The sequence below is a fragment of the Scatophagus argus genome, chromosome 15 (assembly GCF_020382885.2).
Source record: "Scatophagus argus isolate fScaArg1 chromosome 15, fScaArg1.pri, whole genome shotgun sequence".
Taxonomy (NCBI): domain Eukaryota; kingdom Metazoa; phylum Chordata; class Actinopteri; family Scatophagidae; genus Scatophagus; species Scatophagus argus.
The window spans coordinates 8,293,649-8,321,044 of NC_058507.1; the positions used below are offsets into that span (position 1 = coordinate 8,293,649).

Below are 27,396 nucleotides of genomic sequence, written 5' to 3' on the forward strand. Positions count from 1 at the left end.
GTAAAGGAACACTAGCCCTCACAAATTCCCGTAAGTCTTCATGGATTAGTTTCACTGGAGTTTTTTTTTCTTTAACAGTTTGAGTGTGTTTTGATAGTTTATAAGAGGTCTCAAAGGGGATTAAACATCTCTGAAGTCGAAGACATCAATGTACATTTAATTACTGTCTAAAAAATACCTTTTGGGGAAAAAAAGGTGATATTGATGATTAATTATGGTAATTAATTTATGGTAAAGTGTTACTTCATTACTGTTCCACATATTTGGTTTTAATAAGCCTAGACCAAAAAGTGAAGAAAAGTCAGTGTCAACAAACTTGAGGGGTTAGAATGTTTGGTTTTAATATTTGATACATTTCAGTGAATTATTTAATATCATAAAAACAGATGAAGATATATATATTCCAGCTTTGGCACCAGACTGGAGCACATGCTGCCTCAGGATTATGAAAATTGCAGCAGGTACCTCACTAATAAAGCCTGTGGGAAAAATGAAAACACAAAGCCTCTCTCTGCATCATGCATCATATTTATAGTCAAAGCCACAAATTATGTATCATGTCCCTTATGACGCATTTTTCAGTCTCTTAGTGGTTGCTGAGACACAACGAGAATCTTAATTTGTAACCCTTTTGGTAGCAATAATGGTAAGGTAGCAGAAAACCTAAATGATGGAACCTTAATTCCCTCTTTTCCAAGCAAAACTAATGCTATAGATATAGCAGAACAAGTATGGGAATAAATAGATGAAGAGGATGATCAAAACATGACTTCTTTTTTTTTTTTTTAACTCCTAGGGCTCTCATTTTCATGGCCTGCTACCTTGGGGTTTGGCAGAATGTCAAAATGTGTAGGGTGGACCACTGGAGACACAGAGGGCAGAGACAGCGACCACGGACACCCACCCTGCCCTGCTGCTTGGAGGCATGGGTTATATACATCATACTGTATGACAGAGAGTCCAAGTGTACGGGGATAATTCTGCTCCCTGCTTGCCTCTTTTGGTGTTCAAAACTGTTTTATCGACTGGACTTTTTGATGAAGATAAGATACATTTTAATTTTGCTCAAACTGACACTTCCAGAATAGTTACCCTTACTGCAAAAACATTATTTCCATAAGTATTGTAAATTATAGTATGGCCATGGTCAGAAAAGTTAGCACTGTAGCATTGTCCACAGTTAACCAAACTTCAAAGCAGCACCTTTAAAGTGAAACATTTTGAGAAATAAACTCAACAGCTTTTCACGATAAATGACTGTGTATGTCTGTATGGTACATACAAAGCCACTCCCATCAGCAAGCTATAGTGTAAATAACATCTGGCCTTTAGTTCTGTCCAAAGGTAACCGACCCGAGCTCTGAAGCTCTCTAATTAGCCTGTGTCATCTCATTTGTCATTTTTATTTTGTACAAAAATAAATCAAATTGTTAAATATGCATCTTACAGATAGTGAGTGGTGCCAATCTTCTCACACCCACTCTTGGCAAGAAAGCAGATAAGCTTATAAACATCAAACTTCATTTTAAAGGATCATGTGATCTTGCCTCTGCCAGGGCATCCTTGTTTCTATTAGCAAGGAATGGGAGAGCAACCTTAAGTGGTCATGGATAGGATTAATTAAAAAAGGTAAACATCAGGTTCAGCTCGCCCCCTCAGACACCTCGGAGAAATATCAAAGACGGTTTCAGATGTACACAGAAACTTCATTTCTTTCTCCAACCTGAAGTCAACCATAAACAACATTCTCTTAATGATCTATGTACAACTAATGACTCAATTTTGGATGAAAAACGAGAGCTCATTTTTGGAAAGCCTTTTTGGCAGCTTCACGTGTTTACGCTGTTCTTTTCTAATGAGTGAATTTCAGGTGGAGAGTTAAGTGCTTGGCCCAAGGGGTCTAGCTGTGGTCGTCCACCTGGGTTTTTTCAATCTTGGGGCTTGTGTCTCATTTCCAGGTCCAGCACCTTTCATCTGCGGGCCATTTGGGTTTCTGGGAACGAAAACAAACAGACCTGCTGAGTAATCTAAAAGTTGGGCCGAAACTGCAACTTGGCAGTGAAATAATTGCTTTGTTGTTCCACACCCACTGATACAAATAAACATCACTATCCATATGGTTATCAACTTTTAATAGCACGACATGCCAGAAAACAATTAAGATAGCATCAGCTTTCATTAGAAGTTTATTTCATACAGCTCAGTGTAAACATATAAGTCACGTGATTTACAAGTAGGCCTGATTTAGATTCCTCCTTGTACATCTTAATTCAGTGCATCCTGTTGCTCACATTCAAAGAGGGCTGTTTAGCAAATTGCAGGTGATGAACATAGTACCACAAATATGGCTTCATGGTCTGTACTGTGTGAAATGAACATAATTAAGGCGTCAACCACAGAAGGGACGTATGTTCTGCACCGCAGGGTCCCCGATAGCTTCTGAGCTTCATCTGCACGACTGAGCCTCATGTGGTATTTGACTGTGATTACAGAGTATGTGTCACATTAAGTTACTGTTACTGTTCCCTGGGAAAGTCGAGAACGTGGGATCACGTATAATTAGACATTTAGCGCCAATCCTGGCCACAGATGAACACACCCTTCACCACAACAGAGTTAGAGTTAAAAGTGTCCCCGCACCCCTCTGGTATCAACCGTCAAAAAATGCTCTGCCTCTGCTACCTAGGCCTGAACTTACTGTAACCCACGCAGTAAAAGCCCAAGGGGAACATGAAAGCCAACACTAACCCCAAACTTGAAGCTTGAAACAGGAGCAGCAGGAATCTCAAGTAATCTGTATTTTAGTACAGAAAAGTCCCATGAGCTATCATAAACTTATATATAGCAATAAAAGCTCCAATCAGAGCTTAGACAAATTAGAGGTATATTGTGTTTTAGCATAGAATTATAATTCTATTTCTACAGATTGAACATCTCTGGAAACATCGCACAAAGGACTTTTCAAGGCCTACATTAAGTCTTTCATAAACTCTTAACTACTGCCGAGCACAGAAGAATAGTCCGATTCTCAGCTGACATGAAGCTTCAGGACATTTCAGCACATAGTGGTTTCATGCACCAACACATACCTATACTTGTGGGTATTTCAAGAGCGCAAGACCATTACTTTGCATCTAAAATGCAAAGAACATTCCCCAAAGAGTACAAGATGTTCTCTGACCAAAAAGTATACATGGAAAGCTAATACTTGTCTTTACATTTGTCCTTCATTTCTGCTCAGTTTAGCTGGTAATTTGGTCCCAGTTGTGGACAGAAACTAAGTGTATTTATTGCTGTACTGTTTTTAAAGAAAACTCCACAGATTTTACACATCAAAGTCTTTCTACTGGTTTTTGGGAGTGGTACATATTTATTTGGACATGTTAGAGGTTTCTGGTGTCACAGTCTCCAGCCACCTTCTTCTCTGAGTCCAAAATAGGCCATATATGTGATGTTTCACAGACAAATAAACATTATCTCTGAACTTAATCCAGATAGTGATTACATTTCCTTTATATGTGTATTTACTGTTGGATATTAGTTGTATATGAATGCAATCTCTGTAAGACAGGGTTAGTCAGAAAGGCACGAGCTTACCAGACAGCTGGAGTCTGTTCCTCATGTCTGCTTGATAGCAGCTCAAGCCAACATTAGCCACTACTAGCACAACTGAACTGTCAGCAGTCATTTTGCATTGCGGGTAATGTAAGCGCCAGATTTTGACAAGGGAGAAGAATGCATGAAATAGAGAGGAAGGTATCTCTAGTTCCACCTTTCGAAGCTCCATTGTGAGTTCAATAATATTACAGAAGTGTAATACCAATTCTGTGCAGTACTCTTTTAAGTATCTTTTGAATCCTTCCAATATAGCAACAATAATATATTGCTGTATTCTTATATTTCACCAAATGTCTGAGAGATCAATTCAGGTTCAGTTCAACAGATTTCCTAAAAGACATAAGATAAGCTTATACTGTATAAAACATTGTGTTAACGAATAACTGAACCAGTGTCTCCAAATCTTTTTGGCTTGTGAACCATTACAAAAACCGAGTGTCTATTTTGGGGCCCCTTGTCTCAGATTTCTGCGGGTTAAGAAATGCTCCAACAAACTTTTTAACTTCTTAGATGCTTTATTTAAAAGCAATTTAAGGCTCATACTTGTGTAGCAGTATTTTTTCTGCTTTCCACCCATGACCATCCAGCTACATCTTATGACTCTTAAGGGAGCCCAGTCCCTAGGTTGGGAATCCACGTATTAGTCACAGGGACTATTTTTACTTCACATTTTCTTTTGTAAGTAATACTTATGTATTTCTGCACAAGTAAGTAAATTGGCTAATTTTGGAGTATTTTCTTGATGAAAGATGCTGTCTGGTTCTGTCTGCCACTGAGACACGAGCTCTGTCTGCAATGGGATTATTTACTGAATGATGTGTTCAGTTAGCTTTCAGCATATGCTCAAACCCTGTGGGTCCAGATACAGCTGTAAATCAAAGAGCAGTCATCATTGTGGTCGCGGCAAGCTGAATCACAGCGCTCTAAATAAAGCTTTCCATTGTCTAAACACCAAAACCAACTTCAAGCTCTATAACATAACATTGTGTATGCTTAACATGTTGCTTAATGAAGCAACAAAACCATGGCAACAGCCACTATTATATGTATGAGTAAACCAGAATAAGTGTGTTCTTCAAGCCCATAAAAAACCAGGGGAAGTACATTTGCTCTGCATGTTGCAATCCTGAGACAAAAAGTGCTTGAAATATTCTGAATATTGAATGCTAACTTACCAAATACATTATAGAACAGGTGTAAACATGTTCATTTGTGTATGTTTATATTCTGTTATCTCAATACCCCATTATAACAGGTTGACTGTGTGTTATACTATTGGTTATTCTTGCATGGAGTGTACAAGACTCGTTGGAGGGAACAGTATAAATCACTGAACTTGGTTTATGTCTTGGGTACATTCAGCCAATCTATTTGTGATTGGAAATGAAAATAAGTAACCTTTTTCATTAAAATCACGAATAAAAGCTAAACTATTCACGTTCAAATGAAAACTTCAGGTGTATGGTAAATAAACTGATTAATTATCTGTGACGGCTATGGTTTGATAAGGCTGAAAAACACCTTCCAGGTGTATGTTTTGAAAAACGTGTCTAACAAAGAGCGTGTTTGTTTGGCTGGGTGACTGCACATACCAGCCTTTTTTTCTTATCCCCAGGTGATTACTGACATTTAAAGTTTATTGCTGCATTTCATCACAGAGCAGAAAGCTTAGATTGTCTGGAGGAGCTCACCTCAGGTCTCCTGCTCCCTGTGCAGACTGGAGAAGAAGACTATGCTAAGCTGTCAGTTGGCAGCTGATGTCAAACTGGGATGGACTGACAGACTGGAGAGACTGGGCAGCTTTTTGCTCCCGAAAAAGCTCCACGACTTATAATGTCAGGTTCTGGCACATTTCCGACCTTTAATTTGGAGAGGGTGTTTCACAGACACGAAACCTTGGAAAGATAATAGTGGGTGAAAGTATAGCTTACAGTAGCTGCATGTGTACAGGCATGGATTATAATTAGCTTAATTTCAATGAAGCAAACCACTTGTCTCTGAGGTATAGATGAGATCAAACTCCCATCAACAGAGGGGCTCCACACTGTGTGTATAAAGTGAAAATGAGGGTTTTAAAATAAGAGTGCAAACACAAAACTAATCTAATTTAGCTTTTAAATCTCTTATTTCAGATCAGTTGAGAAAACAGTTGCAGTAAATATATGCAATTTGCACTAAGCAACAGGAGATGATTATGTTCTCCTATACCTGAGTGCCAACATTTTCCACCTGAGTAAAATCTTTCATTTACCATGACCTTAAGTTCAGTTCAACCCAAAACTCTTGTTCAGCACAATATCTGCATGAATTCAAAGAAAACTCATCCACTGTGTATATTTTTCTCACTCTTTTAGAGATTCTCCACATTGCTGCAGTGCCTTCATGATGTTTTATTTTATGTGAGGTAAAGAGGCTCGTATACATACTTGGATACATGTATATGTAATCTATAATTATTTTTTATAATCTGAGCCTGGCAGGCAGAGTGACACTTTGCACAGTAAGTCAGTAAGTTAAGGAAACTTGGGACACCACTTTGCACCTAAAATACAACTCAATGCTTTAGTAAGAGTTAAGTAAGAGCATTTTAATTGGAAAATGTTAGCAAACAAACAGGCTGGTGATCACAATAAACATAGCAGCTTAACACTAGCTGTATGTGAGCTGATGTTAGCATTTAGCTATACAGTTAGTTAGCATCTCAAGAGATTCTTGCTACCTTATAGTCTTGTCATCTTAATAAAAGTGCAAAAATGTGACAATGTTAGTGTTTTTTATTCTTAGTGATTGTGTAGTAGTGGACCGTTTTGCTGACAAAGAGACAGACACTTCCATCAAGACATAGTTAAAAGGAGAGTGGCCACTGGTCTTTCATCACTGTGGCCAGAAGCTCTTAAACATGAATGTGTCTCTGCATCTGGTTTGTGCGTGAAAATACAACCGCTAACAACACGTTCACCATATCAGATAAGGTATGTGGTCGCAGGCACCACAAGTGGCAAAAAAAAAAAAAAAAAATAATAATTGACCGAATGCACATTGAAGGGCACCGTCAAACATATGCAAATGCATTCGAATGGCCGTCGCCTGCCACTGTGAATGTTGGCAGTGCAGTGACACATAAGGAAATTGTTGTGCTCTTATGTAGCTGTTTGAGGGCTCGACCGCACACGTGTCTTTGGTATTGGTTGAGGCTGTGACTTCACTTGTCAAAGTTCACCAAAGTTGAACTCCACTCAAAACTAAGTCACAAATTTGCTTCGCCACCAGCAGCTGTTTTCCTCAGCCCTCTGCTCTCATAGAATTGAAGTAAATGGAAGGCAAATGTGACCATTTCCCTAAAAAGCAAAAACTTGTCATCAGAATAATATGAAAGATGCTATGGTCACATACAAAACCGTTCAAATGTCTATATTGTAAAAACAATCATTAGTGGAAATAGAAACAGACGGTTTTTAATTTTTTTAAAGCCTCCTGAAACTGGCTGGTTTGGCTCCCTAAATGAGATGCACACAGCAGCGCAGTCTGTTGGTGAGGCCTGTTTCCATCTTGCAAAACATGTTTGATCAAATGTTCTGTCCCTTTATTAGACTGCCATTTGAGAAAGCTGCTGCTGCCATTTAAATGCTACTGTGAGAGTTTCCAGACACTGAGTCCACCTGTCTGTCTGGCAAAAGCTGGGATCCAAGCAGTGGCTACAACCACAGATTTATTCAACCACAAGCTGTTGCGATCTGACCAGAATGTGACTAGACCAATGTAAACACTGTAGGAGAAACAGAGCACCAGTATTAGTTCTGTAACTCTCTCTTCCTTCACCGCTCGACCTCAGACTTCCACATTTGGAGATTTTGTTTGAAATACAGAACTGTAAATAGCTAAGAAAGAAAATACCAATTGGGAGTTCTTCAAAGGCTTATAGGGGCAGATTTAGCAGTTCACCTTGTGCCTTCCAGACTCAACTGTCCATCCCCAACTCTGTCACCAGAGAGAAAGACGTATACTTACAGGCTTTATCTGTGCCTTAAAAGCAAAGCCCGTAGCTTCGGAAAAATGGTATTTACAGTAGCTGCATTATCCAGGAAAAAGGAGATTTGGTACAGGAATTATAGAAGAGATTAACAAAGGCTCTTTGTCGGGAAAGAAGGTCAAAAACCCTAAATAGTCATCAGGCCTGTCCTAGAAAGATCCTCCAGCAAGCTGTCATTGGAGTTAAACTTATACATGCTGCAATTGAGGCAGAGAGCTCTGGGAAGTGACATTATAATTATTATGTTAAGAGGAAGGGAAAGTTTTACATGTGGATCAATCTGGTTAACAGGTCTACAGACGTGGTCACTTAGACAGCTGCAGTGTGCCAAAATTACAGAGCACAATGACTCACATTCTGTCTGTGTTTAAGACCACTTGGCTCTGCTCAGGACGGTAAAACAGGCTCCCCACAGAGAAACTGTTGGCTCGTCCATATAAAAAACTCTTTGTTCTGCGTTGTGACACTGGCAGTGCAGACCTCCTGGACATTTTTTATTATTTTTGTCATTGTATGTTGATCGACTTTAAGAGAAACATTAACCCTGAATTTTATCTAAAGGAGGAAACAGCCCATGCTGGTATGAATTCATACAAATAAAATAACTCATCTTGACCCACCAAGAAGCTTCTCTGATTTTCATTTATAAAATGGGATTTCCATAGCTTTCATCTATGTGATGCGGCTAACTCACACGCATCATTTAACAAAACCCAAGCATGATTCAGTCCAATAGATGCCTCAGCCTTATCCTTTCCACAACAAGTGCATGTAAATGTAAAAAGCTAGGGGATTACATATGTGCATGTTTCTTGTACATCATCCTGAAATATACCTGCTCAGAAAACAGGGGCTTTAACAGCTCATTTCATTTAAATGTGGGTATAATAGCTCCTTTAAAGAAGTATTCAACCATGACTTTTCTTTGTGAAAAGGGTTTAAATCACTTGTAATTTCACAGCATCCTGTGGAACTGCAAGCACAAAAATTCATTCATTGTGTTTCCTTTACATTTCTGAGTAAAGGTCCATAAAACTTAAATTTAGCCTTTGAGATTTTTTTACATTTTAACTTGAGATTTGTTTTGTCTAAATGTCAGGGACAGTCTCACATGACCTGTGGTTAGACATGTTTAATTCTCTTTGGTTTTCTTCACAGGTCTTCAAAAGATATATTGGAGGCAAGAAATACTCTGGACCCATGCTGTGACGGGCAGTTTACCACAATCACAGGCCACGTGAGGTTCTGGACAAACTCACAACGTGAGCATTTTTGCATTCAGGAACCACCTTTTGCCTGTCTCTTCAAAATATCCTGCAAATATGAATTCTGGTCCCCTAAACCCTTTAAACAAACACAACAAGAAGCCAGCTACCAACATGCAAACCATATGGAATGAAACTTCACTTTGTGTGTTCTCATCCAGATTTAGTCTGGGATGTTCTTGTGTCTGTGGATTACCAATAACAAACTGCAAAACATCTGCAGTGAGCTACTCATCCAAATGATTGTGGGGGTTGTTTTTTTCTTACTTTTTTTCCCAGATTTCAAAGTCAAATAAACAAAAACACAGACATAGACGATGTTGCCTTCTTGGTTACATGTGAGTTCAACCAACAAGCCTGCATACTCCCCATTTTTATGAAACTTAGTTTTTGAAGAGACTAGTGTCATTTGTTATTGGTTTTCTTGATTTTTCAAGTACAGTGGCTTCGATTTTCCTTCCAAATTCAAACAAAAATGGGTCCAAGCACTCATCACAACTCAACCAAAGGTGCACTGACTGGATGGGTGAAGCCATCTACGGATGTGGCTTAAATGAGGAGTTTTAATAAGCATTCGTTTGGATGCTTGGAACAGTGGGCAACAAAGGTCATGAATTCAGATCAACCATTCAACCATTTTGCATTATTTAAGACTAAGCATTACTTTAATATTGTAGACAGGATAATAATGTTTGTGTACATTACATAAGGTGGACTCTGTCAGCGTCCAAGGGTCAGCGTTTCTGGCTCCAGTCAAAGTATCAACCCACACAGGATTCATCTGCCAGCAACACAAACCTCCAAACCTCCTCATGTCCACATTGTTGTGGATGTACTGTACATTAAAACTCCAACTTTCCATAGTCATGTCTCGGCATGACACCATGAGCAAAGATATGTGAAGTGTGTGGGCACTCACTAACAGTTTAGCTCCTGCATTTATTTTGAGACAGTCTTGGCTGGGAACAAACATAGTGTACAGAAACAACACTTGTCTTGTCTCTCCACAGGTCATTATGGTGCTGTGTTAACTATCTGCTCCAGAATGTGAAGTGACATTGTGTTGTATAAACATTGTTTCTTGGTTGTCACTCTGCATTTCAGGCACAGAAAGTGTCATTCCCCACACACAATCTTGCTGGAGTGTGTGCTAAAAGTCAAATATAATTATGAACTGACAAGTCAAATATAAATCCACCCCTGCTCCAATGCAGTTTGCTCTGCAATGAGAGAACTGGGCGTTTTCATCCTCCTGTCTTTCACCTCTCCACACTTCTTTTCCACTCTTTTTTTTTTTTGGCATTTGTTGTGAAATGGCTGACGCTGTCTAATACAGACAGTGAAACCTGAAATTTTCACAGGCTTGATGTTGCGGATTAGTCATTATCCTTAAATACAGGAGTGCGCCACCTACACTTAAGTGCTGAAAATCCCATTAAGGTGGTTTTATTTAACTTTGATATCTTTAAATGATCCCACAATAAGCAGATACTCCGAGTAGTCTGTCTTCTGTTTGACTGGGAATTTTCTAACTTTGAAGACAAGGCCAGAAGATCCAGAAAACAGTGGAAAGTTATAATGGAATGAATGACAAGAAAAGATTTTTTCCTTGCTGAAATGCAAAGCAAGAATGAAAACTATATATGTCTGAACTTTTTACCTTTGTAGTAAAGTGTGTGCACAAGTGCTGTTTTGCAGCACCCCATAAACTGTCTGGCTGACTGCTTCTTGTTAAATTAGTTTTTGGCTGCTGCTGCTCTGAAATTCTGATTTCCTCAAACTAGCAGCTGACTCAGACCTTTCCTGAAATAAACTTGCAGCAAATTGAACTATGGAAACAATCAAATCTCACAGTCGAGATAAAGCAGCACTTGGTTGACTGGCAATAAGCAAGTTCGCGCTTTCAGAGGTATGTGAGACAGCAGCCACATTCGGCAGACTGTGATAATCTCACAAGCAGCCTGTGAGCGCAATTTGCCAAATATTTCTAACTTCATTACATAGTAAATTTCATGTGCTTACACAATTACACGCCTTAGCGCTGTCTGGCTGTTTGTTAAAACTCAGGACAACTTGCAAGGAACACACTGTCTCACATTGTTCATGCAGCCACATGCATTCACACCTGGAAGTTCTTGAAGGACATCCAACGGTTGTTTTCTCATCCACCTCCCCCATTTTCCTGCAATTCTGGGATTTCAAACTGGTGACCTCCCAGACATCATTTCTCAGTTACTTTTACACTTCCGGCTCCATTTGAGTCCATGTTTGTTTTCAGGACCCTGTAATTTGCCCACCAATCACTCACAAGGGCCCCCGTCAAGTCTGCCATTCATAAAGTTTAAAGTAGCTCTTAGTGGTCCAAGGAGTTTATTGAAACATTAAATTTGTATCCCAGCCGTGATGGTGTATCTTTAGCCGTTGCTTAACTCACGTGCTCGGTCGGGTCCCCTTACATCAACTGCCAATTATGTTCTCCTCTTGGGTGTGGGTTGAGCCTCGGTCAGCATGGCGAGGAAACCAGAAACATCAATTCCTGGGCAGTGGAGCGAGCGAAAACAGACAAAATGCGAAAACCTTTCTTCCAAACACTGTTATCTTTGAGTACAAGCACAAACATCACTAACATTGCCAGCAACGCTGTCCAGCTGCGCACTCTGGGGAATTTAGTGAAATCTATGGGCTGTTGTTAGATATGGATGAAGGCCTGAACAACCAGCGGGTCCTCAAAATGCCAGGTTACATCCTTTGCAGAGGGGTCAAAGAATATTTGCCCTGTCACAGCTTCCCAGGATTGTTTTTTCACTCAGCGCTTTTACTTAAAGAAAAGCAGCAGCGCTACAGTACTGTGAAAATTTATTATAATGAGAGGTCCTACATTAACAATTTTAGTGAAGTAAAATGGTATGAAGAGGACAGATTGGTATCGAAACACTTTTGTGTAAGTACCACTGAAAAATAAAAAACAAACCTTAAAATGTACATTTTTTTGTATTTTGACATGTTTTTCAAAGATCTTATTTTTTTTATAGAATGAGGCTGGGTACCATAGCTATCACAGCTAACATAAAAACCATGACAGGAAGAAAGAGTTTCAGGTGCTGTATGACATTTTCTCATTAATATGCAGATATGTAAATCACACTTTTGCTGTCCCTCCCCACAAACCCCTCCTCTCCACGCCAAACTGTGACAGGAAGTCTAAACTGAAAACCAACTGAACTACAACTTTTTCCAAATACAAGCGTGTCAGTGTTTCCTTTTTCAGTTTAGGGATTGTTTTCAATGCCAAATTTTACTTTCAATGCCAAAATTTAAAGTTCATAAAAGTGTCGCTTTCACATGCTCGCAGTGACTTTGGGTGTGTCCTGTTCATAATTGGCCATTTTCTTTTTCTTCTAAGTTCAGTAAAAGTGTTTTAGGTCATATAACAAGGGGGTGAACTGAAAGCATGTGGGCATTTTACAGTGAGGGTCCCTCTACAATATAAGGGCAAAGCGACGTCACCGCCTTTGGTCTGAAGGCTGTTAATGTAATGCCTAATGGTTATTACAATGAAGCCTGGCGACCACATCAAGCTGTTGTGGTAGCGTAATGAGCTGAGCAAAGAGAGCTCTGCCATGTACTTTCACAGCCTTCAATTCTGCCACTATAAGCACAAGGACACTGAGTCCTTTGCAAATGAGCGCAGTGGCGTGTTTGGAAAACAAAAAATATGCTGTTAGGTTATAAACAACATCCAAATTACACTGTTAATTCAAGTCTTCCTCTAGCCAAAGTACACTCTCGTTCCAAGGCTCGCCATGATTGTGTCTGCTTCTTAACAGGCTTACATGCAGATTCAGGTTGTTGTTGTTGCTTTTTTATGCATGTAGAGATGAATCATTGTTCTCAGAACATCAGACTAAAAACAGAGAACCTCTTTGGCGCTGGCAGCACAATGTTTGAAAAAACATAAATAAACTGAAATCATCTGAACCTATAAACATATAAAATCCTAACTCCACCCTCTCTTGCTCTGTCATTTCATCTAAATTTGACTAAATTTGGCATAGCTGGGCCTCCTCTTGGGACACAAGGATAAAGAGATTTTAAAATAATACAGCATGGCCATAAAATGCCAAAACCAATTGTACAGGGAACAATTCATCAGTAACCCAATCGAAAAGAAAACTTCTGCTACTGAATACTTGAATGAACGTGATTTTGCTCAGCTGATAAAGCGAGACCAAACATGTGCAATCAAAATAAAAATTATGAGTTGCATTTACGATATTGGCACAAAAATGATCCTCCTGTTGCACGTGCAAACATAAAGTGTCATTTTTCTATCATCACACAGCCTCAGACAGTCAGTCTGCACCTTACTGCCATCCGTCCCTCCTGTCTCGGTTATGAACAGAGTTTCAAACATTTGGAGATGAAGATCACAAATTAAATTATGTTTTATTTGACAGGAAAAGCAAACTTAAACAATGCTTGCCAAACCTGATTAAGTGTTATAACCCTGGCAAGGTAGCACTTTGGAAAATTGCGGATAATTTGGTCTAATTTCCAAAAAAAAAAAGTTCAAACAAGCTTGATGTTGGAGGATCTTTAATTATACCCCTGGTGAAAGATGCCTGTCACACACGTGTTCTATAGTCACCTCATATAGAAACTTGGTGAAGTCCTCAATCAGATGACTCATCATCTTTTCTGCAAACATACGCATGTAGTCAGCAGTATGTATGTACATTATAAGAACACGGGGACCATAAATGGCCTTATGTTCAGGGAGAATGAGAGATGGTACCCTACACAACATTTAGGGCTACTTGTGTGTTTGAGAACATGTGATTATTTGGGTGTATGCATTTCCTATGTGGCCGGGCTGAAATTGAGAAATTACAGCTGGAGGATCTCAAAGTAAGCAAGGCAAGGTGGAGGGTGAGGGTGAGGGAGGATAATACAGGAGGATAGAGCTGATTGGGGAAATACAACTTCATGACAGAAAGTAGCAGTAATTGTAGGTACAGGCCTGAAGCCTTTGATGATGTATATGCATGCAGGGGACCAAAAATAACAAGTGACCACAGCAGCATGGCCCCATCTCAGCAGCACCACCACCACCACCATCATCACTTCGCTCCACAGAGAGGTGCTGTGCAAGAGTAAAACCTGCCCTCTGGTGTCCAAACATCAGTACTGTGTATGAGGGATGTGTCACACTGGGCTGCATTCACAAGGCAGCGCAGAAACAAGCCCAAATGTCTTTTCCAGTGGCTCCTTATATAGTTTTATTAGCTGTTTCGAGGGTGAAACACTTACGAAAATACACAACTTAAGAAAAAAAGTGTTCCTCCTGAAATAGAGGCTGAAGTGAAGGTCACTTTGTCTCCAATAAGCCAAAATGACCAAATAATACCCAGGAAATGTGCAACGCTAAATATATGAAAACATATAAATCCTTTAAATGACAGGACTACACCAGGAATAAACATAACTATTTGTTTTCAATCTTGGCGACTAAAATCTGCAGGATCTTTCATCTACACTCTGGAAAACCTTTCCCCACCATTTCCCTTGTTTACCTTATCATGGCTGGGGTGTAGGTGCCCAGACAGTCTGGAAAGGTAAAGGGGAGTCTGCCAGCCGGCTGGACAACATGCAAATTTGCAGATGAGTCTGGTACTGTACATCCTCAATGCAAGCTTTGTGAAACTACACAGGTGCCGTTACAAATCTGGTGTTGTTGTTTGGGGGTTTTTTTTTGACTATTTTCAGACGTTGTCATATTTAAACAGGTGGGCTTATAAACATTCATAAATGCAAACATACCGTGAGCATAAAAAATTTTTACTTAAATGTTGTAAATATGAGCGTCAAAGTACTGAAAATGTAAAGATGTTGTTGGATTAAGTTTATTCCTCCTGTAGACATTGTTTGTGTTCTTTACTTATGGTTTTTTTTGTTTTGTTTTGTTTTTTTTTTACTTTGAACATGATTATTTTCTAGTTTAGAAGAAGACTGAAATAAGTGATAATCATGTGTCTGGATACTCAAGACATGGAGGCACCCTGATGTGACATGCCCGCTTTGGGCAGATCTGTCTGCTAATTACAGCCTAGCTCTGAGGAGGGAGGTACTTGCGTGGTGGGGGCTTTTTTTTTTTTTTTAATGATGTGAGGGGTAGATATGGTATAAATACCCACATCATTGTACTGGAAAGCAGCATATCCTAAGTTGTGCTCCTACCCTAAGGATATACAGCAGCACCAGGAGACCACTGGTGCTGAAGAGACTGACTTTCCCTCCTTTGGATGCCGGTACGTGTTTTCTCTCCCCCTCCGAACAGCTCTATCTCTGGAGGAGCATAATTGAGATCTAGGCTTTGTCTAGGCCTTGAGTTATTTCTATGGCAGGCTGGAGAAGGGTTTGGCTGGCTTAGAGCTTTCTGGGTGATATTCAGAGAGTCCAGCAGGACAATCCAGGATGCTCTGACTCAATCAGAAATTGAAATTTCCACCCGGTTTCCCAACCTTATCCTATCTCACTTAAAGTCCTCCGAGCTTGGGTTCAGATGTCTGTACACTTAGCCGAGAACTTTTTAAAACTCTGCAAAATAACTTCAGCAAGAAAGCTTGCTGATACTTTGTACCTTGAGAGTGCTTGTGCTGACTGTCTCCTTGTTTTCCCCTGCAGGTTGGACCTTGTAAGATGGACTTACGAGTAGCAAGCATCCTCCTCCTCATGGTGGCCTTGACTGCAGCCCATGGGGAGCGGTATGTGGTGAAGAAGATGGTGAAGGCCGCCCCTCAGTACCAGCCCTACTCTGTGAAGAGCCACGGTAAGAGAACAGTTTCCTACAATGTACAAAGCCCTTTTGACAACACAGTTTGTCTTCACAAAAGTTGCCTCTGAACTCAGATTTTCTTCACTAGTGATGATTCTTAGTTGAGCAACATTTGTGACAGTCCAGCCTTACCTTTGAATCTTTGAGGCTAGTAAATGAGCATCTTTGTTGTGGCAAACAGCAGCATGAGCAGATGCTAGCCGCAGCCAGCTGCACTTTACTTTGAAAAGCGAGAGCTCCACCTTGCTCTGGGACTGCCTTGTGCTCTGATTGGCTGCAACTATGTGCATGCCTCTCCAATCACATCCACTCCATTTAGTTTTGTGATTTGATAAACAACACTGATTTAGTGTGCTGTTTTCGTTTTCCCTGGAGTTTCTTTTACATGTTATGTACTTTTGACTGAGGTTGTTGCTCCTTGTATTCACTGAATACTGAATTTCATTTTTTAGTGAATTTACTTTGGGACTTGTTAACTATCTTCTTAAAAATCTTCTTTGCATGATCACCAACTCTGAGGAATCAGTCGTGTTTTTTGCTTTTTTATTATTTTTGTTTTGTTTGAAATGCAACATTTTTGAGGAGCAAAATGTTTTAGGAATACTATTGACTTAACATATTTTAGTCATTTTAGCTGCAACTGTTGCATAAAAAAGATATATATTTCTAGTGTATTCAGAGTCTGACAGAAACTTAAAAGCTTTACTACATTTTGAAGATTTGAATTATGATGTGGTCTTGAATGTTGATAAAAATATGAGCTTTGTTTCTTTTGTGTGAATCAACATATTGCTATTTTTATTTGTGAAAATAGCTGTTAGTGTATTATTTTTAGTTTGACTCTGACAATTACAGTCCAGTCACCCAGCAGTGTGGTTGGTTTGGGTGTGCCCACTTCACACAGAAGTAGAAACATCTGTTTGGCTTTATCCAAACTCAGCTGCAGTTAGCCAAGGAGTGAGCCTTTTACACCCAAACACATGTGACCACATTAAGGCAGCAAATAAAAAAAGATCCTACTTTTTCATAAACAAAGTCGCAAGAGATCTTTCTGTAAAGGATAAAAAAATAGCAATTAAATGTATAACTTAAAACAAATTATAATTTAAGTTTATTTTGTATATTTTCTATATAATAAATAATGAAATTGATCATATAAATATATTTAAAAAACAAAGCAGAGACAATTTTCTTCATTTAGTTTTGAAGGATCTACAAGTTTGAAGAAAGATTTGTAAAATTGCACTGGTGAATCAGCACCATATCAAACCTCAAAATTACAGGATTGGTTCCTGGGAATAACCCGAAGGAGTCAAATATTGTAGAATCAGGATAAAATTAAATTATTTTTTAATATATCAATAATTTTTGTGATAACAACAGCAACGTATAAGCAAAATTAATTTGAACATTTTCCTTGAGTTTTGCTTTTTTTACATGCGACTGTTGAACAACCATGTTGTTAGTCAGCAAGAAACTTCCAAAACTAATTCATTCACACACACTCAGTAACTGGCCATTAAATCCACCTTCTCGTACTTTTTGTCACTTGAGTGGCATATAATTAGTGGGAGTGAAGAAACTGAATCAGGTATTCTAGGACATGAATACAATTGAATAAGATACGTAGACTATAGGGTCACATTTACATCACAATGCAATGAAAAACTGAAGAGGTTTAATATATTTGGTCCAAATGCTACTTACTTATTTTAGTTTTAGTCCTACATCATATCAGTATATTACAAGTGTAACTTCTATAGTGACATTTGTATGTAACACATACAAATGAGTTGCTGATGAGTACTTCCTCTTTGCCCGTTTCTATTATCACCTGTTTTGAGATGTTTTGTTGTTGTTGTTGCTGTCGGTTTGTTTTTATTGGTACAAATGATGATCACTGTTTCACTCTTCACAGTGGTGTCAGTGCCAGGTGAACCTGGTCCCCCAGGTGAGCCTGGCCCTGAGGGTCCCCAAGGCCCTCCCGGTGAGCCAGGTGAGAGCGCAGAGGGTCTGCCTGGACCCCAAGGACCCCAAGGACCTCCTGGACCCCCTGGTCGCTCCATTGCTGGCAAACCTGGATCCCCAGGTGGACCTGGCAAACCTGGTAGTGATGGAGCACCTGGTGAGAAGGGAGACACTGGAGCTCCTGGCCCTCAGGGACCAAGGGGAGCCCCTGGATCTCCTGGAAGCCCTGGCCCCGCAGGCCTCTCTGCTACTGGCAAGCCTGGACCTTCTGGTATTCCTGGAGCTATGGGACCTAGAGGAGAGCCTGGCCTGAAAGGACATCCAGGTGTACCTGGACTGCCAGGTTCTAAGGGTGATAGAGGAGTGGGAGCTCCTGGACCTCAGGGTGAGACCGGACCTGAAGGACCCATGGGCCCATCTGGACAACCAGGTGCAAATGGTGTGGGAAAGCCAGGAAAGCCAGGTGCCCCCGGTGAGCCAGGAAAGTCAGGTAGCCCAGGTAGAGATGGTGCCCCAGGTTCCATGGGACCAATGGGACCTAAGGGACACACTGGTGCCCCAGGTGTTGGTATCCCAGGCAAACCAGGTGAGAATGGTGCCCCAGGTCTGCCTGGCCCAGTTGGCCCCAAGGGCCACCAAGGACCTGGCGGAGCCCCTGGTGCCCCTGGAGTCCCCGGATATGGAAAGCCAGGTGCAAATGGAGAGAAGGGAGAGAGAGGAGCTACAGGTGCCACAGGTGCCACAGGTGCAAAGGGTGAGCAAGGTTATACAGGTGCTACTGGTGCTACTGGTGCAACTGGCCCTATGGGTCCTGTTGGACCTCAGGGTGCAACAGGTTTCCCAGGCGAATCTGGCGCTGTTGGCCCTAAGGGTGACACAGGTGCAACTGGACCTCAGGGACCTAAGGGAAACAAGGGAGATCAGGGACCACAGGGATTCACAGGCAAGCAGGGTCATACAGGTGCATCTGGTCCTCCTGGACCCAGAGGAGCCACTGGGCCCTCAGGTGAAAAGGGTAATGCGGGTGCCCCAGGTATCCCAGGTGCCCCAGGTATTCCAGGCCCTGCTGGACCCAAAGGTCATCCTGGCCGTGCAGGTGAGCCAGGCGCTTCTGGTTCTGATGGGGCTGCAGGTCCCAGAGGACCCGCTGGTCCTCAAGGTCCTGCTGGTGCTACTGGCCCTAAGGGACACCCAGGTCTCCCTGGTGCTCCAGGCCCTGCTGGTTTGGCTGCTAAGGGTGTCCCTGGACCCCAGGGTCCTGCTGGTCAGCCTGGTGAGCCTGGTGCTGATGGAGAGGCTGGTGAACCTGGCCCTCCCGGTCCCCCTGGTCCTCCTGGTGAGGTTGTGTTTGAGAAGGGCAAGGGAATGGGCGAGATTATGGTCAAGTCCCCCATGTCTGCTTTCACTGCATCTCTGACCACCCCCTACCCTTCTGCTGGTTCCCCCATAAAGTTTGACCACATAGTGTACAATGCTGAGAATCATTATGACCCTGAGAGTGGCATTTTCACTTGCCAGATTCCTGGAGTTTACTATTTCTCCTACAGCATCCATGTCAATGGTGCTCATGCCCTGGTGGCTCTGTACAAGAATGGCCAGCCTGTTATGTTCACTTATGATGAGTACAACAAGGGCTTCCTGGACCAGATGTCCGGTAGTGCTGTCCTCCTGCTTGACGAGCAGGACACAGTCTATGTGCAGATCCCTGATGATGAGGCCAATGGCGTCTTTGCTGCCGAGAATGTCCACTGCTCTTTCTCTGGGTTCCTCATTGCTTCAACGTGATACGTTGATACAGTGGTTCCCAAAAGTCAACCAACTAAATTTGCAATCTATTTCTCAAATTAAAGTAAACTCCCTGTTATTTTTTTCCTCAACCAAGCAGACAGGCAGTTCACCCTTCTTTGAGGAATAGTAGCATCTCGACTTGAAAACTACAGGAAATAGGTGCTTAGAAGAAGGAAAACTAATTTATGAAAACAGGTGATCAGGGATGGGGAAAGCAATCCACAAAGTTACCAGTGAGCTTTTGTAATGGAGACAGCATGTGAAATTGAGGTGTTACAACTGTGTTGTGTCCTGACTTTTTTTCTTTTCCACTCTGTTTCTTTTATACTGACTTCAACTGGTGATTCTTAATTGTTTGTCTGTTTTTTTTTTGTTTGTTTGTTTGGGTTTTTTTTTTTTTTGTAACTGCTTGTTTTTGTTTGAATGACCAATAATCTTATTAAAAGTATATCAATACTTTCTGTGCAACATGTTGTAACTGTTATCTTTGTATGTGACTTGAATATTGTGAAAAGGTAATGGTCAAATTGACCGTTACAATGAGTCACCAGAATACTGTCATACAAACACAAGCTACCAGCAACATTGTTATATCCCTGAACATGCATTATGTCATGTAAAGCATAATGACCAAAATAAAAGATGTCTAAATAAATGTTTCGTCTCAGATGGACTTTTTAAATCATTACAAGCATTTTACTGAGTTTCCTCTGGACAATTACACTCGTCTTCAGTTACACCGAATGCTTTCAGTGAAGCATTGCACATGAAACCTGATGAATCCTCTATGGCCTAAAGAAAACTTTACCTCCACACTAATGTACTGGGGTGAGCTACAGAGTAATGGCCCCTCAGGATGGTAGTGATTTGCTATCTAGATCAATAAAACCATAGCAGAGGTGGCTACTTTCCAGCACAGGTGACTAAAAATCCAGTTTCAGCTTTTTGTGTGTGCTTATTTTTCCATCTGGCTGTCAGCTATGTTTGCAGTAATTCACAAAATAAGATTAACTTTTGATGTTGTTCAGCACTGGATTAAAGGCTCCAGAATATAGCATATTAGCCACAGATAGTTACATGGACCATTCCTGGAGCTATGGGACCTAAAATATACTAACACATCATAAAGATTATTCTCACGAGTCTCTGCCAGATACTCATTTTTATGTAAGTATAAGAAGCAACACCTTAATATAAGACATTTAGCAACACTTTACCTGAAGTCCCTATTTTTCATTTCACTTGTTTAACATACTGTATTATTACTGGAAGAAGATCTGAGTGTTTATTCATGTACTGAACAACAACTAACTCCTACCGCTTATCCGTCAGGGTCGCGGGGCATACTATAGTAATTATTACTATTAGTATTACAGCTATGCTTCCATACTAGTATAGTAAAGTATGAAAGTATATTTGTAATAATATAAAATAGAAGTTTTGATTGCCGACAAATACCATACATTTATTAACACTTAAATCTGCTTGCAGTGCTATATTAGTAAGCAGCCCTTTGTCATGGACCAAAGTTTAATCTGTAACAAAATATCATAATTTATAATCTGATCTTTTCTATGTTGCATCCTAATCTACAATGTAACTTAATGTTAAACTGCACTATTTTCCTATCAAAGGAGATGTGGAACATAAATCCAATATTGATTTATTATAAATCTGTGACATTTTGGTCACAAGGACCATTCTCAGTACATATCAATCATAAAGTGACACAGTGCTAAGATATAGCCCATAATTGCATGATAGCCCACAGCTATGCTGGTAGTGTGCGTGTATAAACACACTCAGCAAGATTTCCTCAACTGTCAAACCATACGCCATCTTAGTATGACAGAAAAATAAATCTCAGGGTCTTCCTCTGATACGCCCTGTGAAACAAAGCAAAGTTAGTTCCCGAATGCATTTATGATATTTGACATGTGTCTTTTAAACGTTTTTTGCTCCATATATATTAGTGATATTAAAAGCATTATAGATACTGTATGGTTTGACATTGGAGGGAATCTTAGGTGAACGATCTGCTGTATGTGATCATGGACTCTCCTCTGGTACAGCTGTGGACTACCATGCAATCAGGAGCTGTATTTAACCATTGTGTCACTTTATGATTCATGTCTTGTCTGTTGTGTGTTTCATTTGGTCGCCTGTCCAATAGATAATTTGAGGCAAGAACTAAAAAAGCTTCTGTGTGAGCAAGGAGGCCCACAAACCTTACTTAGTTACACCAGTTATATCAGGGGGGAACTGGCCTAAATTCCAGCAACTTATGGTGAGAAGCTGGTGGAAGTTGACCCAAAGACAATAACAATGCAACCAAATACTGGCAAAGTGTTTGTAAACTTCTGACTCACTGAGAATGTGAGTCAGAAGTTTACAGAGAGAAATAGAAGATGAAATAAATAATTTTCTCTTCTATTATTCTCAATTATATGTCAGGAATTGTGAAAAACTGAGATAACTATATTGGTCTAAAATGTGTCTTCAACCTTAACATGACAATACTAAATTAAGAACAGTGGTTGAGTAAATCTGCTTAGTTACTTCACACCACTGGAGATTGATGGGGATCAGAGAGTATGGATTTGTCCCCACATGGTTGCTGCTTGGCAGCCAGAGTTGACCAAAGTTACTTTGCCATGCACGTCTCAATATAGGTGTGCTGAAAATACTCCTAGTCTGTGGGATGAGGGACAGGGATGGTCCTCTGGCAAGGCAGCAGCTGTTTGATCTTCCCAGGAAGAGAGAGCAAGATGGTGGTTAGGTGAGGGGCCCGAGGGACAGAGAAGAGACGAATCCAGTTGAAGGAAACCGCTGGGGATTGCCATCTGAGGGGACTGCCATTCAAACACGGTCTGCGGTAAGTGCATGAGGTGGTTCTGGCCGATTCCACAAGCCACACTCCAAAATTATCTGTTGAGCTTCAAGGGATATTTTTCACTTTGATATAGTTTTGTTTTTTAGCTGGCTCACGTGTCTGTATTTACTTACATGTATCTCATTCGGTTGTGTATCCGTTTGTTTAGGAAGAAGCAAAACAACCTGAGGGCACTTTAAACTGCTCTGTGCGTGGCATGATGGGATTCATACATGGTTGGGAGATGCATGTGAGGCACACTGAGGGCTGAAATGGGTAGCAAATCCCTCAACAACCTGACCAACATGGACATGCAGACCAGGAAACAGAAATAGAAATATTATGTGTAAAACACACCCTTCTTGTGGTGGCAAAAGGCTGCAGTACACAGGGTTAAACTGGGTGCAAAGGAAATAGAAGGTTTGAAATGTGCATGGGTACAGCTGTGGGTGGCTAAAAACACCCTGGAGGAGTGTTTGCAGCAAACTCCTCAACTCTTAAAAAGATTCTGCTGGTTTTTATGGGGTTTGGGGTTTTGTAGAAGAAATCTTAACATGTCGATGGGGAGCACAGGCATTAGGTCTGTGCCACAGTTGTTTGCTGTAGATACTAAAACTCTAGATGCTGTAAAAATGTTTGTTTCAAACACTATCATTTAGGTTGCAAAACCAGCAGATCCATGACTGAATCAAACACAACGTAACCTCAAATCTCATCACATAATTATGTTGTAAAGTCAGTCAATTCTTTAAAAAACTGCTATGGCAGCAATCATGTCTTACTTTGTGAGGCTGGTTTAGAGAAAGAAAAGCTTGTGATAATTACACAATTTAGGTCTGAAAATGTGCTAAAACGTTGGTGTGCCTACAGTGGCCTCAGGAGTGCAGTGCACCAGCTTTATCGTGATTACGGTTCAGCCAATCACTGCATTGATGGATGTTTATGTAAAATGTATTTACTCTAGAAAAGGAGCTGCATCTCTCCAGTGCAGAGGCTGTTCAGTATTTATCTTCTAATTACACAAACCACTAAAGGATATCACTTTGCTCCAGCTGATTATTTTCTCCTAATGTGATATGTTACATAATCATAATTACAAATATTGAGATATCCTGCCCATTACAGATTATTTAAATATGCACAATGAGTGAGGGAAACTGATTTTTTTTTTTACCTATAATGAGCCACAGGAGGGCGCTGTAAAGCAAGGAAACAATGTGAATATATTCCTAATTTTCCACAATAGTGAAACGTCAGTCCGCCATCAATCTGCTAAACATTATGAATAAGTAAGCCACCTCAACCTTCATGCATTTATTTAGTACTCACAGAAAATTAAGTGAACACCTGTAAACCAGTTTGTAAGCAGTACTGCATTCCATACCAAGTAAGGTGGAGCCTCATTATGTACAAAAAAAAGAAAAAAAAAAAAAGAGAAAAGCTGCCCAAAGATGACACCCGTAACCCTTAATGTGTGTGCTTTAACATGGTGTTGCAGTCATCACAGCTTGATGCAAAAGTTGCTTAAAACATCTCCCAATTTTATTCAATCTTACAAATGGTGAAAAAACAAGAAAACTTCATTTACAATGGGTAATCTGTTAAAAACTTCAGTCATTTAGGTACATCTCAGTCATAAAACCAGTAATATCAAATTCTATACAACGTGCATTACTACAGAGTTTTCAAATAGTGGAGTCTAGATGGGAAGTGATGAGCACCTATTGTTTCGACAGTTAACTAAATCTAGTTTATTCAGGAATGGTTGTGTCCACAGGAGCATTGAGCTTCAAGAGTTGTAAACAACTGTGCACTGCAAAGACAACATTTAAGTCTTGGTTTCGGACTTTCCCTTTAAATATCACAACGTGTCAAATCTTGCAGACACAGCTTTAGCTGCTACATCCAATTGCCCAGCACCGAATACTTAGATAAAATGTCAAATTCAGCAACGGTCAACACAGTCATGGTTTCATGTAGAAAAACATCCACACTCACATTCGCACTTTCACACTCACCCATGTCACAAATGCAAGCACCAATGAGCAGTGAGGAGGCAGCACACTCTGCAGTACACCTCCTCTCCATCACTGCCAAGGACGTTGCAAGTCAGTATGGATGAGATGGTTGGAAAAGTAAACAAACACCAACAAAAACAAACAAAAAAAAATGAACAAAAAAATCCCTGGTTTTAGACAAGTCCTCGCATTCCTTCATACGGGCTCCATCACCTCCTTCATTCCGGTTTCTCGTTCAGCAGGATTACTCAGTGGTGGCCGTGGCCTCTGGTTCAGTAGGTGAAGCTTCAGCTGGTTTCTCTTCTCCTCCTTCTGGCACCACCACTTCTTGTGCCTTCACCTCCTCCTCTGCCTTTGGCTCCTCAGCTGCTGCTTCCTTGGCTCCTTCCTCGCCTGCCTCAGCTGGTTTGGCGTCTTCAGCTGGCGCTGCCTCTGATCCCTCCGGTGCTTTCTCACCTTCGGCTGGTTGTTCTTCTTCTGCTGCTGCCTCCTCAGACTCCTTCTTGGTCTTCTTAAAAGAGAAGCCACTGAGCTTGAAGGACGGTTTCTTGAAGGAGAAGCGCTTTTTCTTCTGCTTGCCGTCCTCACTGGTGGATGGAGTGCCTTCCTCCGGCTTGGCAGAAGCTTCTCCATTTGTGGCGGCAGCCTCCTTCTCGTCACTGGCCTCGGCTCCCTCTACTTTCTCGCCTTCTTCTTTTGGCGCCTCCTCGGTAGGAGTGCTGCCGTTGGCCTGAACATCAGCTTTGTTGGCGTCCTCTGCAGCCGGAGAGGCATCCCCATTGGTCTTGGCATGACCGTTCTCCTGGAATAAAGTAGAGAGTTAAAATGTCATTCTTGAACATGCACATCACGCTATTTAAGAAGAAAATGAACTTGACTCTTGATTTCTTGTAATGAAGCATCTCCTTGACCAAAACTAGCCTACATTTGAACATGTGGACGCAAGACTGCTCCCCACAAAATCTGGAGTGCTGTGATATTTAATCAAATTCAACCACTGGTGGTAACCAATGGGAAAAAAAGACCTAAAACTGCAGCAACATCTGTTACTAGGAGAGTGACGACAGATCTGTGGCTTTCAGCAGTAGGCTGGCTGTTAGACTGCAGTACCGCCGGGAACCGCCAGGTGGCGTTCGGGTATGGAGCCGGTATATACAACATAGGAATTTAGGTTTAGATTTTTTCCGCCCCTTTTCTTTAAATGAGCCGTTCAGTTAATCGATGTGTGTTATTTTAATTTTTTACACTTTTTTCACTCTGCTCTGCGCTTTCTATAACTAGTTGATTTGGGGGGTCGTGTGCGTATAAAAACGTGGCTCCTTTCTTGAACCTGGCAACAAAGGCGTGGTAGCTTTTTTAAAATGGCCATGCCACCAGTGAGAGCGGCCACAAACGCCCGCTGCACACATTTCAACCAAATGAATGAAAGAAAACAGACACGATGTCTGGGAAGCTGCAGGCCCAGACCAACTGAGCAATATTTAACCAATCAAAAATGACATTTGAACAATTTCCAGAAAAAATAAAGACTAATGAGATTAGATGTGTCGCCTAATCTTCATATCCAAACGATGAATTAAAAATGTATCAATTTGTAAAAACCTCCCCTTTGTTTGAAACAATGCTGCACAAAGACGCAAAATACTGCCGGTGAACATGGATACATGTGGCCACTTTCCCTGAATGCCGGTGAGCGTGGGGATGCTCCAGGGGAACATGGAGCACGCCATTGACGCAACACATTGCTTAAAACGAGACAAAATTCCGCTCGAGCAATTGGGACTAGGATAATTAAAACGTGATTTACCTGTCCGTTTGTCTTTGCTGCAACTGCTGCGCCTTCTGCTGGCTTTTCCACCGCAGCTTCTTCTTTTCCAGCGGTTTTGGAGATTTGTGCTCCCATGCTTTTTGGTGCAACAAAGGAACCCAAACGATCAAATGATTGAACAAAGACCGCAAGCTTCCTCCCAAAAATTCAAGTCGAGCGCCGGCACCTCCTTCTCCAAACCGAAGCCGAGGAATCAGCCCGAAACCGACGTGACCGCCAACGGAAGTGTGAGAACTTGCAAAATGTGGCGAAAGATGCAAAAAGAAACGCGAATTCTTTTAATTTTTTTTCCCCCCGTGCGGAGTTCGTAAATGGAGAAATTGGCCCCGCCGCAAATGAGATGCGGAGTACAACGCCCAAGTCCACTGATGAATGGGCACTGGGGCTATGACGACAAAGCCACCGCGGCTCCACCAATCACAAGTCCGAAATCCAATGGGGGGGCATGGAGTGCGAGGGGCAGGGGGTGCGGGATGGGGTGGGGGGCATGGACAATAGGAGAGACAACAACAACATGGCCAACAACTTGCTTTTATACCCAATTTCGAGCGCAAAATCCTGATTTGATTTCTGACTAAAATAATTAAGATGGCTGTCTACAAGCTCCTGCAGGTTGAGCTGGACGATGATTTCAAGGAGGGAATTTACCATCCCATACTGAATAGTATGTTTAAATACATGTTCAAACATAAAAATGGACAATATTTGTTTTGTTTTGGTGTTGTTGTTGATGTTTTGGTTTGAAATAGCCTCAGTGACGTTCAGTTGATGTTGTTTGCGTGCTGAACAAAACAATACAGCGATATTTAGAAAATATTCATTCTGTCCACTTGCAAATATTTTGGCCATTTATTTGTAAATACAGTCTGTGCCACCTACAAGAGTAATAAAGCTGTATTTTTTGTGATTAGCTACAATAAAATATGCAATAATGTAGCCTACATCTTTATTGCATATTATATGAATATACAACCATAACAATATACAATATAACGTGCCAGAATATGTCACTACAATATTATGGCATATTTTTGTCGATCCTTTAAAAAAAAAAAAAGCTCATATTTTAACTTAATTTAAAGTTAAATGTATTGATGTACAATGCGGCAACAGCGAGAGCCATGGATGCTGTTTATCACAACTTCTGAATGGATATGCATGTGCCACAACAACA

General features: G+C 40.9%; 2 protein-coding genes and 1 long non-coding RNA gene across 5 annotated transcripts; 1 reads left to right on the top strand and 2 right to left on the bottom strand.

Annotated features, from left to right (window-relative positions):
* Positions 1-321: 321 nt before the first annotated feature.
* On the bottom strand, positions 322-16,211 carry LOC124072377. Of its 3 annotated transcripts, none has more exons than XR_006845490.1 (4): positions 15,881-16,211; positions 15,554-15,727; positions 11,348-11,449; positions 322-1,993 (listed from the first exon to the last, which is right to left on the bottom strand). It is a non-coding gene; the product is annotated as an uncharacterized LOC124072377 (long non-coding RNA). The 3 variants fall into 3 exon arrangements; XR_006845491.1 differs by lacking the exon at positions 322-1,993 and adding an exon at positions 6,216-6,956; XR_006845489.1 differs by lacking the exon at positions 322-1,993 and having other exon boundaries at positions 10,426-11,449; positions 15,881-16,208.
* col10a1a (collagen, type X, alpha 1a) lies at positions 15,118-20,159 on the top strand. Its single transcript, XM_046413787.1, has 3 exons — positions 15,118-15,221; positions 15,598-15,742; positions 17,667-20,159. Exons 1-3 carry the CDS (start codon positions 15,216-15,218, stop codon positions 19,499-19,501), a joined length of 1,986 nt encoding a protein of 661 aa, XP_046269743.1. The 5' UTR covers positions 15,118-15,215; the 3' UTR covers positions 19,502-20,159.
* A 3,737-nt stretch (positions 20,160-23,896) lies between these two features.
* LOC124072391 (myristoylated alanine-rich C-kinase substrate-like) lies at positions 23,897-26,590 on the bottom strand. Its single transcript, XM_046413803.1, has 2 exons — positions 26,202-26,590; positions 23,897-25,196 (listed from the first exon to the last, which is right to left on the bottom strand). The coding sequence occupies exons 1-2, from the start codon at positions 26,295-26,297 to the stop codon at positions 24,639-24,641; spliced, it is 654 nt and encodes a 217-aa protein (XP_046269759.1). The 5' UTR covers positions 26,298-26,590; the 3' UTR covers positions 23,897-24,638.
* Positions 26,591-27,396: the final 806 nt, after the last annotated feature.